The following is a 16,201-nucleotide window of genomic DNA, read 5'->3' as shown; positions in this document are numbered from 1 at the left end:
GGTTTAGCATCTGTAACATATATTTTTGATAATATTGCAAATAGATAATTTGCACCCTATGCATTTCTCGGGTTAAATTCAATAAAATACACAATAATATTAAAGTATAAAATTAGATAAATATAATCAAGTCATGCAAATTGTAATTTGTAAATATCCAACAACCTGCCCATTATGTTTTGCAACATAAATATTGTAATCAAAAGATAAAATAATTACTTTTATAAATCGCGGAACACTATATTTTACAATATAACTCATAAACAGAACAATAATATTAATGTTTGTTAGAGTTAAATGATTAATTTATAATTATGATTAAGACTACATAAAAATGATAAATTATACATAAATTTGAATAATCAAATATATATTCTATGATTAAACTAAAAAATTAAAAGAAAATAACCCGTTTTTTTCAGGTTGATTTCTGTTCAACCCAAATTCGACCCGAATCCGAAAAACTCTAATCCGAATTCATATTTTACAGTCGAATTCATGTCGGGTTGTTGAGTCAGGTATAATATTGTCACCCCAAGTTTTAGACATCTTGATAAATTTCTCCCAATCTACAACTGTTGAGAAAGTTGATCAGGACGACTTCATGGTACCCATGCATAAGTTCGAATTCATTGATTTAGGCGATCTATTCAGTGTTGCAAGCTCATATAGGAATGCTGAGTTTCCGTACTATTCTGCTGGTAAATTTGAAATCAATTATCCTGCTTTCATGCTTAGAATTTGTGTCTTATTATTTTTCCTTATGTTTTATTATTGTGCAAAAAGTTGTCATACTAAATTTAATGATCCATATTTAAAAAAACATGTGTATCTACTACTTACACGAGAATGTATTTGCATAGATGTGATCGGAGTGCTTGAGGATTATCAACCACTCAAAACTATCGACACCAAATACGGTGATACACAAATTCTCAAGTTTAACATTGCTGATGGAAGGTTGATAATCAATACATTCTTTAATATTTGCAATATTATTGTTTATCGCATTATAGTCCTTCATTCATTATATATACATGTTTTAAAATGATTCTCAGGCATTCACATCAGGTTACAGTTTGGGGAGCTCTTGCTGTATCTACACATGCACAGTACGTGAGGATTGTGGAACGTCCAATAATAGCTATTCTGGCAAGTACTAAGTTGAAGACCTTCCGTAATAGTAAGTAGTAGACCAGTTATATTGTTGTTTCATTCGCGCCAAAAATAGTAAATAAACACTTATATTGTTCTTAACAGCTTATGTCCAGTTGAACACAATACCATCTTTGAAGATTTACTTCAACCTCGATAACGAGGCTGTAAGTGCAATGAGACAGAGGTAATGGAACTATCTCTTCTCCTTATACATTCCATGTTCAGAAGTTTCTATCTCATATTTGCTATATGACAGATTACTTGAGGAAGGATATGTACCACTGCAAAGGGCATGACATCATCGACACAGACGGAATCATCTGCAGAAATGGTTATTGAAACTTTGACACTAAAACAACTTAGTGAGAAAACAGACACTAAATACCTTAAGGTATATGTACCTTTTACTGTCGATAGCTCCATATGTTTATATCATCTCACTTCCATGAATAACCATATTCTCTCTCCTTTAGAGTAATTTTCTGTGCAAAGTAAGAGTCAAGAATGTTAAGGAAAATGATAACTGGTGGTATTTCTGTTGTAATAAAAACAATTGTCACGAGGAAGTCTCAAAGATTGAGGGAAAATATAAGTGCTTCAAGTGTAATCGGAATTATCCTATAGCACAGAAAAGGTAAGCACGCACAGATGTTTCAATATTATTATATAGCTTATACATTATTTTGCAATGACGTGAATGGGCTTATTTTAGGTATAAGATTGTAGTCTTGGCTGAAGATGAGACGGAAGCTTTTAACTGTGTCCTTTTTGATCGTGCTGCAAAACGGATAATTGGCAAAACTGCTACCAAATTGATTGCAGAAACAATAGATGTATAGAATGACAACGCTACGTTTAATATTTGTATGTATAACATTGCAAAATCCATGGGAGCTACTAACAATTCTGTATGAATATTCTGCAGTTTGAAACAACTAAATCATACCCAGCTGATATCAAGCAATTGAAGGGGAAAGATATCATTCTCAAGATTGAGCTTAGTGACGATAACATTATGTTAAAGAGCTCAATTTACAATGCTACAGACGCATACGACTGTGGTGCTTCATTAACGTCAGAATCTGTCTCGGTCACGGCAAGTGGTAGCAGTTCAGAAAATGTCGAGGTTTGAATACCAGTAACCTATTCACATTTTTGCATGTAGTATATTCGGCAGGAAAGATCAATAACTTCTCTTTCTTAAAATGGTTCTCTCCTTCTCAGATTAATGCTGAAGCTTTAGTAGGAAATGAAAACACACCAGGTTCAGCGAAATCAACAAGCAAGAAAATCAAAATGGTTGCTTTTATGTTTTTAATTTCAGATTGCTGAAATAATTTGCTACCTGGCGATTTAAAACATACTTACAAATGTTGCTCATCTGTCCAGTCAGGAAACATGAAGAAGGCTATGTAGAAATGTTGCACTGATCAGGAATATGTTGAAGTTGTTTGAGGAGTTTCAGTTCTATCTGCTTTTGTAGCTCTTACTTTGCTTCCATAATTATTTTGCTTCTACAACATTAAACTGTTGGATTTTATTTCTTGTGTTATTGTGTTTGGAACCAGTTTGGATTATTTTATTTTCATAGACTTACATGCTAATGGCTTCTTTATAAAGTTTATAAGGCAATTGCAGTGATTGTTTGAAAGTTTACTAATCATAATTATCGAACTAAATAATTATCGAACTTAATGTCGTCAAACACAATAAAAAAAATTTAGCAAAAAATTCAAATGCCAGAATATCCCGTGTGCGAAGCACGGGCAAATGTCTAGTCAAATACAAATATGTGCGACACGAGATTTTGGATTGAAAAAGATTGGTGAACACGTAGCAAAGATCTACCATCGTCAATTTCAACGTCGCTTATTTGTCTATTTTGAGTATGAAGACAGGTATGTTAATTTTTTCTATGTTTGTTCGACTCGATCATTCTTGTAGATGTCGTATGGCTATTATTTATTGAATTATTTCCTTTTCTTTAAAAAAAATATTTTTTTACAATATATCTGTCATTTCTGTTTTGACAGCAATTTTTGAAATAAATTTTTTTGACGGTTTAGCATCTGTAACATATATTTTTGATAATATTGCAAATAGATAATTTGCACCCTATGCATTTCTCGGGTTAAATTCAATAAAATACACAATAATATTAAAGTATAAAATTAGATAAAATATAATCAAGTCATGCAAATTGTAATTTGTAAATATCCAACAACCTGCCCATTATGTTTTGCAACATAAATATTGTAATCAAAAGATAAAATAATTACTTTTATAAATCGCGGAACACTATATTTTACAATATAACTCATAAACGGAACAATAATATTAACGTTTGTTAGAGTTAAATGATTAATTTATAATTATGATTAAGACTACATAAAAATGATAAATTATACATAAATTTGAATAATCAAATATATTATCTATGATTAAACTAAAAAATTAAAAGAAAATAACCCGTTTTTTTCAGGTTGATTTCTGTTCAACCCAAATTCGACCCGAATCCGAAAAACTCCAATCCGAATTCATATTTTACAGTCAAATTCGTGTCGGGTTGTTGAGTCAGGTTTAATATTGTCACCCCAAGTTTTAGACATCTGTTTTATCTAATAACAGAATTTCTTGGTGTCCAATTTAATATCTCTGAAGACAAAGGTACATTCAAAAAGATCATCATGTATGTCTTGTTTCGTTCAGTCCATTTAACACTTATATTATCTGAATGATATAACAAAACTGATTTTTTTGGATTTGAATAATAGATACACATTTGATTTCCCAAATCTGATCCGAAATCTGGAAAAAACCTACATATATATATATATATAATATTTTATTTATTACACATTATATTATAATATATATTATAATCTATATGGCCTAAATTCTGAGGGGACCCCAAATCTTTAGAGACTTGAAGTCCTGCATCTTGACCCTTAATTTATTTACAATCCAACGACTGATATGATTTCAATTTACAAGTTTAAAGTTTTTTTTCACTATTCTACGTCTTTAGATTGGAAGTTACATATTAGAGGTTAATCTACCAAAGTATAAGTTCATCTCTATGTTTATCAGTTCAGCTTTCATCTTTATGTCTATCATCTTGTTTCATTCAGGCTTGTATTACTGCTCTTTCAATTATCTAATGCAGTTTCTTCTCTTTATGTGTTTTTGATAGCCTAAGTTCTGCAAATGGTTAATCGAGAGGAAGAATAGTAAGATGAACAGAATACTAAGATGAACAGGCTATATTGTTTGTTTCAGAAAAGTGCGGAACATATCACACACTTACATAACATTATACTTAAACTAAAAGTACAACAAAAGAATAAAACTCATCGTCGATATCCTGCAAAGCTGCTACTACCTCATAGTGAGAAACAAATGCTCGATTGAACAAATACGTAGTTCTGCACTTGCAGCATAGTGTCATGCTTTCTCTCACCGGATCTTCAATTTGATTTAGGGTGAAAATTGAAGGGATAAAACGAGATGATAATTTTAAGCTGCTATGATTATAAATTGTAACATATGGTCTCTTTTTTTTTGGTATATGGTCAGTTTTTCTAAAAAAAATAACTGATTTATATCTTTATGTATTGATTTTTGATCCACTGTGGCGGAAGTGGTCATCAAGTACTCGAAAATAATTAGTCTCCAAGGAACCTAACTCGTTTCTCGAAAAAATAAGTGAGAAAACAATAAACATTCAAATATTCAATCATCTTATGAGATGTATGTAATTCTTTATTTAAAATAGTTATTAATTGATATATTTTAAGTGTTAATGATATATTTTAAAAATTCAACCAAATAAATATGTCAATTCCAAAGTTTAAAATTATCATTTTTGAGGATCGAACCAAATAAATATCGAAAATCATATGATTTGAATAAATAATAGTATTTTAAACTATATAATATGAATGTCCTAAAGATAAATTATAAGCTAAATAAAATTCTAATAATTTTCGAATATATTTGTATTTAAAACTAAAAAATCAAATGTATATATATATATATATATATATATATATATATATATATATATATATTTATGTTATATCATGATATAATTCTAAAGTAATATTTAGAATATTTCAAAATGATTAAAATATAAATTAGGTTATAAAATAATATGACAAAATCTATTAAAAAAATATGTGATCTCATAATTACCTAGGTTGTCATATCGTTTCAAAATTAAAAAATTATTATTTTTAAAAATTCACATAAAAATTCATAAAAACTGAAAGAACACATTAATAACACACACATATTCGATATAAATTTTATAATATTATCATAGTTTTTTTTTCATACCTCTAATATGAATAAGTAAAATTTTCTTAAATAAAAAGGGTTATAAAAATTTTCTATAAAACAAATAACAAAAGAAATATGAATTGAATTGATAAAATCTCGATGTTTCATACAGGTTTAAATCTAATTAACTAATAATAAATATAGTTGTGTAGATACTCTTTAATTTATATATTCCTTCTAAAGTTATTATATATAATCATTGTTTTAAAAATCAGCGATAAATCGTTAATTGGCCGGAAAATGTTGTAATTAATCGTTAATCAGATAATAAATTGTATTTTAAAAAAATCGATGGAAATCGGTAAAATCGGCCAAAAGCCGACAAACCAGCGAAAAATCAGTGAATTATAAAATATTTTTTTTATTTTTCATTAAAACTAGTTAAGAAACCGCGCGTTGCGGCGCCCTATCAAAATTATATTAATAATTTAAAATTAATATTTGTAGAATAAAATAATTTTGTAGCTGTCTATAAAAAATATATTAATGTTTCAAAGTTAATATTTGTAGGATGAAATAAATTTATATTATAAAAATCTAGTTGTAAAACCAATACTAATATATAAAATTGCAAAATTGGACTATAATTCAAGGTGAAAAAATGAAAATAAATTTATACACGTAATTAATAATTTAAAGTATGATGAATCTTAATTTTCTTTTTTGAAAAGTAATCATGTTCTTACATCGTCACCTTCCTCCAATTTTTTTGGATTGATTGTGCACAAAAACATCTAATTTAAATCTGTGAGATAGCGGTCTATAACTACCCTCTTAGAAATTACTTGAACGGAACAAACAGATAATGCATGAATAATTTTTTCCCGTATACAAAGTAAATCATATAAAAATTAACAACATCAAACATGTCCGATGAATAAAACAAATATTATAAAAGAATAACCAACAAACATACATCACTAATAGTTTATTTTGTTGATATCAATCATCAATATCATGTCAAAATTATATTCTTTTGCCGTGTTTGGATTTGTCGACTCCAATATAACGATCTATAACTACCTTTGCTTGCAACAACTTTTGTTTTTTTAATACTGTATAAACAGCCTTTACTTATCGTTGAAGAAGAACGACATCCCCGAGTTAGAAATCGAGCAAGAGAAAGATAGTTCTAATTTTTGATTTTTTCATCCAAAATTTTTAGAAAATTAGAAAAATAGAACGGAGCGATGTGAGAGGCGCCACCTACACGCCCCTCGCTTCTCCTTTAAAAATCGTAAGAGAACTATCACTAGAAAGAGGTATGTTTGTGGTATTGTGAGAGAAGGTTGTGTTTAGATGATCTAAAACCCTACGTTCTATACGGGTATATATAGGTGCAGACTTGTTTGCTACTCTTTCTCATAATTAAATAATTTGAACAAAATCAGATTTAAATTTTCAAGCTACCATATTCCATAAATAATCTGTCTTTCCCATAATTAAATAATCTGAAACAAAATCAGATTAAAACTTTCAAGCTATTATATTCCATAAATAATTTGAAACAAAATCAGATTCTGAAACTTACTTCTAATATACTCGAAACTAAAAAAGGTAATTCTAATTTTTGATATTTTTCATCGGAAAATTTCAGAAACTTTCAAGATATTATATTCCATAAATAATCTGAAAACAAAATCAGATTCTGAAACTTGCCTCTAATATACCCGAAAATAAAAAAGATAGTTCTAATTTTTGATATTTTTCATCCGAGAATTTCAAAAAATTAGAAAAATAGAACATAGCGATGTGAGAGGCGCCACCTAGACGCCCCTCACTTCTCCTTTATACAAGTATGAAAATTTCAAAAAATTAGAAAAATAGAACATAGCGATGTGAGAGGCGCCACCTAGACGCCCCTCACTTCTCATTTATACAAGTATATTGATGATTGATGATTGATATATTGATTTATCAGTGTCAATTTAAAAAAAAATCAAAATTAATGAATATTAAAAACATCAAAATTATTCTAGGTACGGGAAGTTTCCGGATATATCTAAGAGATATGAATAGGAAATCTAGCAGGTTCTAGGCCCATACTCGGAAGCTTTCCAGATTTATCTATTCCCCTGTACAAAAGCATAGTCTCTTCGTTTCTCATCTCCATCATACGAACAAACACCTTCTGTATTCTGCAATTGACACACACACATTTTCACACTCACACGCTCTCAAACAAACAATCAACCAATTTTCATCTGATCAAAGGTACGTCAATTTGTATGTTTTTCTTCAAACATTTGCGTTAATATATGTATGTATACACACACCCTTTGGATTGTGTTTGGTTCTGTATTGCTGATTGATTATGCGGGTTTGTGTTTTTACGCAAAAATTCATCATTTTGGCGATTTGGGAGTGTGGGTTGAGTGTTTCTACTCTTTTTCTTGTTGCTGTATTGATGAAATATGATGAAAGAACTCAGTTGATGAGAAATTAGTGTGATTTTGATATGTGAAAATCTTGAAATCTTACCTTTATTATGTATGAAGGGTGTTTTTAACTCTGCTGTGTTTTTTTGTTTTCAACAGTTTTGGTTGAAGTAGTGGTTTGTTGGCAATGGATCCTGGAAAATTTACACACAAAACAAATGAAGCTCTGTCTGGGGCTCACGAGCTTGCGATGAATGCGGGCCATGTGCAATTCACTCCGCTTCATATTGCAGTGTCTCTGATCTCTGATCCTAATGGCATTTTTCGACAAGCTGTAGCTAATGCTGGTGGTAGTGAGGAGGCAGCGAATTCTGTTGAAAGGGTTCTCAATCAGGCTCTGAAAAAGATTCCCTCTCAGTCACCTGCACCGGACCAAATTCCTGCAAGTACTTCTTTGATCAAGGTTATTAGGCGAGCACAATCAGCTCAGAAGTCGCGAGGGGATACTCATTTGGCGGTTGATCAGTTGATTTTGGGCCTTTTGGAGGATTCTCAGGTGGCTGATCTTTTTAAAGAAGCTGGGGTTAGTGCGGCGAAAATTAAGGCAGAGGTTGAGAAGCTTCGCGGAAAGGAAGGGAAGAAGGTGGAGAGTGCTACTGGGGATACTAATTTTCAGGCGCTGAAGACGTATGGACGAGACCTTGTGGAGCAAGCAGGGAAGCTTGATCCGGTTATTGGAAGGGATGAGGAGATTCGGAGAGTTGTAAGGATTCTTTCGAGGAGGACTAAGAATAATCCTGTCCTAATTGGGGAGCCCGGAGTGGGCAAAACTGCTGTTGTTGAGGGTTTAGCTCAGAGGATTGTTAGGGGAGATGTTCCGAGTAATCTTTCTGATGTGAGGCTAATTGCGTTGGACATGGGGGCTTTAGTTGCTGGGGCCAAATATAGAGGAGAGTTTGAAGAAAGGCTGAAATCTGTGTTGAAAGAAGTTGAAGATGCTGATGGGAAAGTGATCCTATTCATTGATGAGATTCACCTTGTTCTAGGTGCTGGTCGGGCAGAAGGGTCGATGGATGCAGCGAATTTGTTCAAGCCAATGCTTGCGAGAGGGCAGCTGCGATGCATTGGGGCTACAACTTTGGAGGAATACAGGAAATATGTGGAAAAAGATGCTGCCTTTGAGAGGCGTTTCCAACAAGTCTATGTAGCAGAACCTAGTGTACTTGACACGATTAACATCCTCCGGGGCCTGAAGGAGAGGTATGAAGGACATCATGGTGTTCGAATTCAGGACAGAGCTCTTGTTAATGCAGCACAGTTGTCAAGCCGATACATAACTGGTAAGTTTTGTGGCAACAATGCTTTTTATCTATTTGTTTGGCCTATATTAATTAAGTCGCCCCAAGTATTCGTTTTTCAAAATAACTTTCTGTTGGTATGTCATGGTGACTGAAATTTGTGCTGTTTATATTGATTCAGGGAGACATTTGCCTGACAAGGCAATTGATCTAATTGATGAAGCTTGTGCAAATGTAAGGGTGCAGCTTGATAGTCAGCCCGAAGAAATAGATAATCTGGAGAGGAAGAGAATGCAGTTAGAAATTGAGCTTCATGCCCTTGAGAAAGAGAAGGACAAAGTTAGCAAAGCTCGGGTTGGAGAAGTGAAAAAGGAGCTTGATGATCTACGTGATAAGCTTCAGCCACTAATGATGAAATACAAAAAGGAGAAAGAGAGGATTGATGAGATTCGCAGACTCAAGCAAAAGAGAGAGGAGCTAAATTTTGCAGCTCAAGAAGCTGAAAGGAGGAGTGATTTGGCTAGGGTTGCAGATCTGAGATACGGAGCACTTATGGAAGTGGAGAGTGCATTAGCAAGGCTTGAAGGGAATACAGATGAAAACGTAATGCTCACAGAAACTGTTGGTCCAGAGCAAATTGCAGAAGTTGTGAGTCGGTGGACTGGTATTCCTGTTACAAGGCTAGGACAGAATGAGAAAGACAGGTTGATTGGTCTTGCTGATAGGCTCCACGGAAGGGTGGTGGGCCAAGATCAAGCTGTTAGTGCTGTTGCAGAAGCTGTTCTTAGGTCCAGGGCAGGACTGGCAAGGGCACAGCAGCCAACCGGTTCATTCCTCTTCTTGGGTCCGACTGGTGTTGGGAAGACGGAGCTTGCTAAGGCTCTCGCAGAACAACTCTTTGACGATGATAAACTTTTGATCAGGATTGATATGTCAGAGTATATGGAGCAGCACTCGGTTGCTCGATTAATTGGAGCTCCACCAGGGTAAGTTGCAAACCGAAAATTATATTATCATCAAATGTATATTTTTTAGACTACATGTATATTATATTTTTTTAGTTTTGTTAGGTTTTGTTAGTTCCTAATCGTACTCGTATACTGATTTTTTTTCCCCTTATATCTTTCTCTCTAGCTATGTTGGGCATGAGGAAGGTGGGCAACTTACTGAAGCTGTGAGGAGGCGGCCTTATAGTGTTGTACTCTTTGATGAAATAGAGAAAGCTCATGGTAGTGTTTTTAATACATTACTTCAAGTATTGGATGATGGGAGGTTAACGGATGGCCAGGGCCGCACTGTGGACTTCACCAACACTGTGATCATATTGACTTCGAATCTTGGTGCTGAATATCTCTTGTCTGGATTGATGGGCAAGTGTACAATGGCTGATGCTCGTAATATGGTCATGCAAGAAGTAAGTCCCGTTCCTACCACTGTCTAATTCTTTCTCATGCCTGTCATTTTGTTTACCTGTATTTGGCTGTTCTATGTATACTAACCCGTGGATTATGTAACGTACAGGTGAAAAGAAACTTTAAGCCGGAGCTACTAAATAGGCTTGATGAGATTGTGGTTTTTGATCCACTTTCTCATGATCAACTAAGAAAGGTTGCTAGGCTTCAGTTAAAGGATGTTGCTAGTCGCCTGGCGGAGATGGGTGTTGCTTTAGGTGTTTCTGAATCAGCACTAGATGTCATACTCGCAGAGAGTTATGATCCGGTAAGTATTTAATCCGACGTTAATTGCATCCATCTCTCTTTCCCTCCAGCTCATTCAACTATTTAGTTTCATTTATGTGGTTTTATGGTTTCTAAACAACTATTGTGTATTGAACAGGTTTATGGAGCTAGGCCGATTAGGAGATGGCTAGAGAAGAAAGTGGTGACCGAGTTATCAAAAATGCTTGTGAAGGCGGAGATAGATGAGAACTCCACCGTGTACATCGATGCTGATCTAACCGGAAAAGAGCTGAGCTATAGAGTGGAGAAGAATGGCGGGCTTGTGAATGCCGTCACCGGACAGAAGTCCGACATACTAATCCAAATTCCCAATGGACCTCGGAATGAAGCTGCACAGGCAGTAAAGAAGATGAGAATCGAGGAAATAGAAGACGATGATGAGATGGATCAAGAGTAGATAGTCTGAGCCTGTTTTTGTTGGTGAATCTTCTCTAATGCAGTGATGTGAATCTGTTTTGTACTTGTGATAAAGTTGTTCAACGGGGCTAGAATTTACCCCTTTTTATGCGTCTGCAAGTTTGTGTAATAAAATGTAACATTTCTATTTAAGTTTATTGTTTGAGCTGTTTATTTTACTTAACACTATACCTAATAGTTTGAAAAGAGAAGAGTGAGGCCAAAAGAAAAATAGAAAATATGAAACTGAACTACTTTACTTTTTACATCTCTTCGTGCTTTGAGCTTTGACCTCAGATTAGGAGCAGTTCATCGGCGTAGATGGCTTCCCAATCAAGAGAAGAGATTCTAATCTCTGTTCCTTGTGCTATTCTCCACTTGATCGACAACAACTACAGCGTCCAGCTCGCTTCTGGAGATTTCTCCATCGTGTGTCTCTGTCAGGGAAATCATGTTGTCGCAGTCATTGCCAAAGTCTCGGATAAAATCCAGTGGCCTTTGATGAAAGATGAAGCTTCTGTTAAGCTTGATGAGCTACATTACTTCTTTTCGTTTCGTGCCCCGGGTGAAAATGAGGGTGAGACCAACGATTTGTTTCTGAGTTATGGATTGACATTTACATCGGGAGGACAGGAGAGTTTGAGTCAATTGGACCAGGTTTTAGAGAAGTACACTAGTTTTTCGGTGCAGACAGTGACGGAGGAAGTGGCTGATGGTAAGGCAGGGTATTGGACTGTGTTGGCTCCAAACGTCGAGGATTATAGTAGTAGTGCTGCGAAATTGATAACGGAGGGGTCAGGGCACTTGATTAAAGGGATTTTGTGGTGTGGCGATGTTGCTGTGGATAGGTTGAATTGGGGGAATGAGGTTTTGAGTAAAAGGATCGGTCAGCGTGTGGAAGCTGAGATTAGTCTTGAAACTCTGGAGAGAATTCAAAAGTCAGTTTGTCTACTTTTCTTGCTTTAGTATATTACTTTGTTGTTATCAAATTGTGTTTGTTGCTATTAGTTAAGATAGATATGAAATTTTGCGTGAGATCGGTTTTTGGGCTATGTTGCTGCATACAACGGGGGGTTTGTGTTATAGCTCTTTGGTTTAGAGTCGATGGCTTTTGTTCTCACACAACATGAGTTTCCTTTACAAAGTAAAATCTGCTATTACCAATGAGATTCCAGTATTACAGATATGAATGTAGTTTTGAAGCCTCACATATACGCGATGTGTGTTTTGGTTTTGTAGGGTGAAAAGAGTGACAGAAATGACGGAAAAAGTAGCATTTGGAATCCTATCTGGGACTGTCACGGTCTCTGGAATCTTCACAAGTTCGATTGCAAGCTCTAAATTGGGAAGGAGGTTATTTGGTCTTTTGCCAGGACAAATTGTTCTCGCTTCCTTGGATGGATTTAGTAAGTCAACGCTACTCTGCTTTTAATGTGAGAAATTGGAAGTGAGCTACTGCTATCAAATATGTGTTATTCTCTCTTTAAGCTAGATTTCAGTTCTCCAGTTCTATGTCTGCAGTAACTGTCTGAGATGTATGTGCAGTAGTGCAGTTCATATGTATAGAATCTGACATCGGAAGTTAACATGTGTTTAGACAAGATCTGTGATGCCATTGAAGTCGCTGGGAGTAATGTGATGTCTACCTCCTCAACAGTTACCACTGGACTTGTCTCCCAAAAGTAAGTTCATCTCTATGATAGTTAAACTTGAGTTCTTAATTGAAGAAGCAGCATAAAGACAACTGAAAAACTATGCAGTAACTGTAATTAATACTGGCAACTTTTTTTAGCAGTCTACTGTACTTTTATGGATGAGTATTCAGTTCACTACTGTACCAGTGCGATGGAATAATTTGCTTCCTAGTCATCATTTTACAAATTTGTAATGCCGGTTAGCTGATAGGTGCATCTGACAACCTTAGACGCTCTCAGTTGTTTCCTTCTTCCTTGTTTCCACTCCCCAGGAGATCAGTTGGGGGGCTAACCTGTTATGTAATTGAGAAACATGTATGTTCTGGTTAGCTGCTTTTGCCTTTGGTTAAGTTAGATAACCTAGAACAATTGCTCGTGCTTTCAACTGTTTTTTAGTGTTGATTTTCTTTTTCTGTTTTGGATAATAAGCATTGATTCGTTTTGCAAAAGACGCTCATAGTAACTTTGATACTGGTGTTGGTGAATGCATGTAAAACTGATACATTAGTTTAGCTTTGAAATGAAACTTATGGGAATTTGTTTCTGTGCTGCTGAAGGTATGGGGAAGAAGCAAGCAAGGTGAGCAGTGAGGTGCTTGATGCTGCTGGACATGCAATCCGAACTGCATGGGCTGTCTTTAAAATCAAAAACTCACTCAATCCAAAAAGTGTCATGAAACCGTCTAGAATTATAAAAAAGAGCAAATTATAAACTCTTTGAATTATGTAATTAACAGGTAAACTTGGCAAAATGCTAAATAGTTTCCTGGATAAGATTATTGGGCCACGGGTGATTAGATTAGTAGAATCTGCAGTAATAGGAAGCTTATTGGCAGGGCCGGTTTTTGAGGCGTGCAAGGTGGGCGACGGCACAGGGCCCCAAAACTATAGGGGCCTCAAAATTTAGAAATCAATGTTTTATTTAATAAAATTAAATTTCGAAAATGAAATTGAAAATTAAAAATTATATATTTATTTTAATTATGTTTATTTATAGATAAATAATTACATAATCTAATAGATTAGTTTATTATGTCTATTTGCATTTTAAATCTTTTATGTTGTATCTTTACTTTTTATATAATAATTTCTCTTTTATTAAATGTTTTCATAATGTTTTTTACATATGATATTTTTTCATATGTACTATAAATTTCATTCTTTTCAATGACATATAGATATATCTCATATAAATTCATATTAATTTTGTTTAAAATATTAAAATTATTATTATTTAATAACATTATTTATCTTATTTTAAGTGATATGTTTTAATTTTATAAAAAATAATATTTTTATTATTTATTTATTTTTATAATATACATATTTTTTATTATTATTTGAGGCCTAATTCATATTATAGCACAGGGCCCCAAAATTCTTCCAGACGGCCCTGCTTATTGGTTATGCAGCAAAGCAAGAATGTGTTCATTGGAAAGGAAAGCAAGAAGAGTGAGCAGGTGCAAATTAGAGGGAGAACTGAGAAGGTGGCAGCTGATAAAAAGCCCTTAGGCACTAGGTCTCATATAGTCCCCAATCTGGGATGTTTTGATTCAACAACCTGAAATGTAATTTCAATTAAGTCTTCCTCTGAGTTTGACAATTTTTAGTGCAACCTTTACTACCGTTTTCACCGAATATGTTGTGAAAATATCAAAATACTCCCTATGCTCCTTATTATAAGGCACCAAGACTTTTTGCACACGATTCTAGGTGCTTTGACCACCTACTTAAAATTATTTTTTAAAAAATTTTCTTTGTCTAAATTAAAATATATATCACATATTTTAATTCAGAAAAAAAAAATTTAAAAAAATAATTTTAAGTAGGTGGTCAAAGCACCTAGAATTGTGTGCAAAAAGTCTTGGTTCCTTATAATAAGGAGCAGAGGGAGTATTTTTTTTAAAAAAAATCTATATTTCAAAAATTGAAAAACATTTATTTTTAAGTATCATAATTTCAAGCAATAATGTCTCAAATATCATGATCTGAAAAGTATGATTCCAAATCTCACTTTATAATGATATATCGTTTAATGTTTATGATATTTTTTAAAACCTGTTGCGTCTTCTTTTAGCAAAATAACTATAAATCCGAAAAAATTTAAGTAGAAAACTATATCGTGTAGAGTTATATCCTTATATATGATGCAATGTGTTTGAGTGGTGATCATGACCATTTTTTCAGAATATAATATTGAGGATATTTGAGCTTCAATTTATGATATTCAAGACTTTTTTACAAATGTATTTTATTAAAAACTAAAATAAAAATAATAATGTAACGTCTAAATAGTGAAAAAATATTTTAAAATAATTTAGAGAGGACATATGTTCACATACCTCTTATCGGATCCGTGACTGATTCTCCAAAAATTCATATCATGCTGATAACTAGTTAATACAAATGAAATTGTCAGAACATTTCCAATGAGACTCTTAAATCATTTTTTAAAATATAATGTTATATGTGGCTTCCAGTGAAAGACATTAAAAAAGATAACAACTCCAATGCTCCTTTTTACACTTCTCCTTGTATTTTATTCATATAAATGAAGGGGAAAAGTAAAAAAAGAGAAATGTTGGAGGAGAACTAATATTGTATTCCTAAAAAAAGTTAAGAACTACTAGGTGTTCTTTATAAGAGAAGAGAGATAATGAACTCTTAAATTTTTAAAGAGCTTGTGAGAGCTCATTTAAACTCTCAACTCTCTAAATTTGAAGTTAAGAACGTATTTAGAGAGCCCTTGGAAATGCTCTTACCATATATAAATTGAACATATTCCAAAATAATGCCATTATATATTATATATTAATATAATAATTGACAAAAATATTATTCCAAGCAAGAAAAATAGAAAACTCAAAATGGATGTCCTATCTATAAATCATCACTAATGTTGTAAAAAGCGAGAATCGCACTTTATTTTGTCGTAAGAGGGAATCGCACTTAATCGATATAATCATGGAACAAGAATTAATCTGATGATAAATAAAATAATCAAATATTTAATCAGTTCGGTGAGCTGCGAAACATGAATTAATCACGGACTTTTAGAACAGAGTTCATCACCCACCAATATTCATCACGGACGTTACTCTCGTGTACAGCAAAAAAGCAACGGCAAAAATAAGAGGTCGACGAAAGAATAAATTAAAATATAATTAGATAGATAAAAAACGGGAATATAAAAGTTGA

General features: G+C 33.3%; 3 protein-coding genes across 7 annotated transcripts; all 3 read left to right on the top strand.

Moving 5' to 3' along the window:
* The first annotated feature begins 613 nt into the window (after nt 1-613).
* Nucleotides 614-2,290, top strand: LOC108212304 (uncharacterized). Its single transcript, XM_017384032.1, has 8 exons — nt 614-701; nt 864-960; nt 1,059-1,152; nt 1,272-1,342; nt 1,429-1,549; nt 1,632-1,792; nt 1,871-1,991; nt 2,084-2,290. The coding sequence occupies exons 1-8, from the start codon at nt 614-616 to the stop codon at nt 2,288-2,290; spliced, it is 960 nt and encodes a 319-aa protein (XP_017239521.1).
* A 5,241-nt stretch (nt 2,291-7,531) lies between these two features.
* On the top strand, nt 7,532-11,463 carry LOC108214359 (chaperone protein ClpB1). The gene is made up of 6 exons (XM_017386314.2): nt 7,532-7,713; nt 8,037-9,217; nt 9,357-10,161; nt 10,310-10,589; nt 10,697-10,894; nt 11,012-11,463. The coding sequence occupies exons 2-6, from the start codon at nt 8,065-8,067 to the stop codon at nt 11,309-11,311; spliced, it is 2,736 nt and encodes a 911-aa protein (XP_017241803.1). The 5' UTR covers nt 7,532-7,713; nt 8,037-8,064; the 3' UTR covers nt 11,312-11,463.
* Nucleotides 11,464-11,609: 146 nt separating this feature from the next.
* On the top strand, nt 11,610-14,641 carry LOC108214360 (protein EARLY-RESPONSIVE TO DEHYDRATION 7, chloroplastic-like). 5 transcript variants are annotated; one of them, XM_064090419.1, is made up of 5 exons: nt 11,610-12,248; nt 12,550-12,716; nt 12,908-12,992; nt 13,562-13,740; nt 14,416-14,641. In XM_064090419.1, the coding sequence occupies exons 1-4, from the start codon at nt 11,632-11,634 to the stop codon at nt 13,713-13,715; spliced, it is 1,023 nt and encodes a 340-aa protein (XP_063946489.1). In that variant the 5' UTR covers nt 11,610-11,631; the 3' UTR covers nt 13,716-13,740; nt 14,416-14,641. The 5 variants fall into 5 exon arrangements, with proteins under 5 accessions (XP_063946489.1, XP_017241804.1, XP_017241805.1 ...); XM_017386315.2 differs by having other exon boundaries at nt 13,562-14,641; XM_017386316.2 differs by lacking the exons at nt 13,562-13,740; nt 14,416-14,641 and adding an exon at nt 13,106-13,453.
* The last annotated feature ends 1,560 nt before the right edge of the window (nt 14,642-16,201 follow it).

This window comes from Daucus carota, chromosome 3, assembly GCF_001625215.2.
Source record: "Daucus carota subsp. sativus chromosome 3, DH1 v3.0, whole genome shotgun sequence".
In the NCBI taxonomy this organism is placed as follows: Eukaryota; Viridiplantae; Streptophyta; class Magnoliopsida; order Apiales; family Apiaceae; genus Daucus; species Daucus carota.
Note: the sequence above shows the minus strand (reverse complement) of the source record. Positions and strands in the feature narration are given on the sequence as shown.

Bases quoted from the DNA above. Each gene is read 5' to 3' on its own strand.
- LOC108212304 (XM_017384032.1), top strand. From the start codon at position 614: ATGCATAAGTTCGAATTCATTGATTTAGGCGATCTATTCAGTGTTGCA. The intron at 702-863 runs GTAAATTTGAAA...GTATTTGCATAG, and splicing joins GTTTCCGTACTATTCTGCTG to ATGTGATCGGAGTGCTTGAG. The intron at 961-1,058 runs GTTGATAATCAA...AATGATTCTCAG, and splicing joins TTTAACATTGCTGATGGAAG to GCATTCACATCAGGTTACAG.
- LOC108214359 (XM_017386314.2), top strand. From the start codon at position 8,065: ATGGATCCTGGAAAATTTACACACAAAACAAATGAAGCTCTGTCTGGG. The intron at 10,162-10,309 runs GTAAGTTGCAAA...CTTTCTCTCTAG, and splicing joins TTAATTGGAGCTCCACCAGG to CTATGTTGGGCATGAGGAAG. The intron at 10,590-10,696 runs GTAAGTCCCGTT...TGTAACGTACAG, and splicing joins GTAATATGGTCATGCAAGAA to GTGAAAAGAAACTTTAAGCC.
- LOC108214360 (XM_064090419.1), top strand. From the start codon at position 11,632: ATGGCTTCCCAATCAAGAGAAGAGATTCTAATCTCTGTTCCTTGTGCT. The intron at 12,249-12,549 runs GTCAGTTTGTCT...TTGGTTTTGTAG, and splicing joins ACTCTGGAGAGAATTCAAAA to GGTGAAAAGAGTGACAGAAA. The intron at 12,993-13,561 runs GTAAGTTCATCT...GTGCTGCTGAAG, and splicing joins ACTGGACTTGTCTCCCAAAA to GTATGGGGAAGAAGCAAGCA.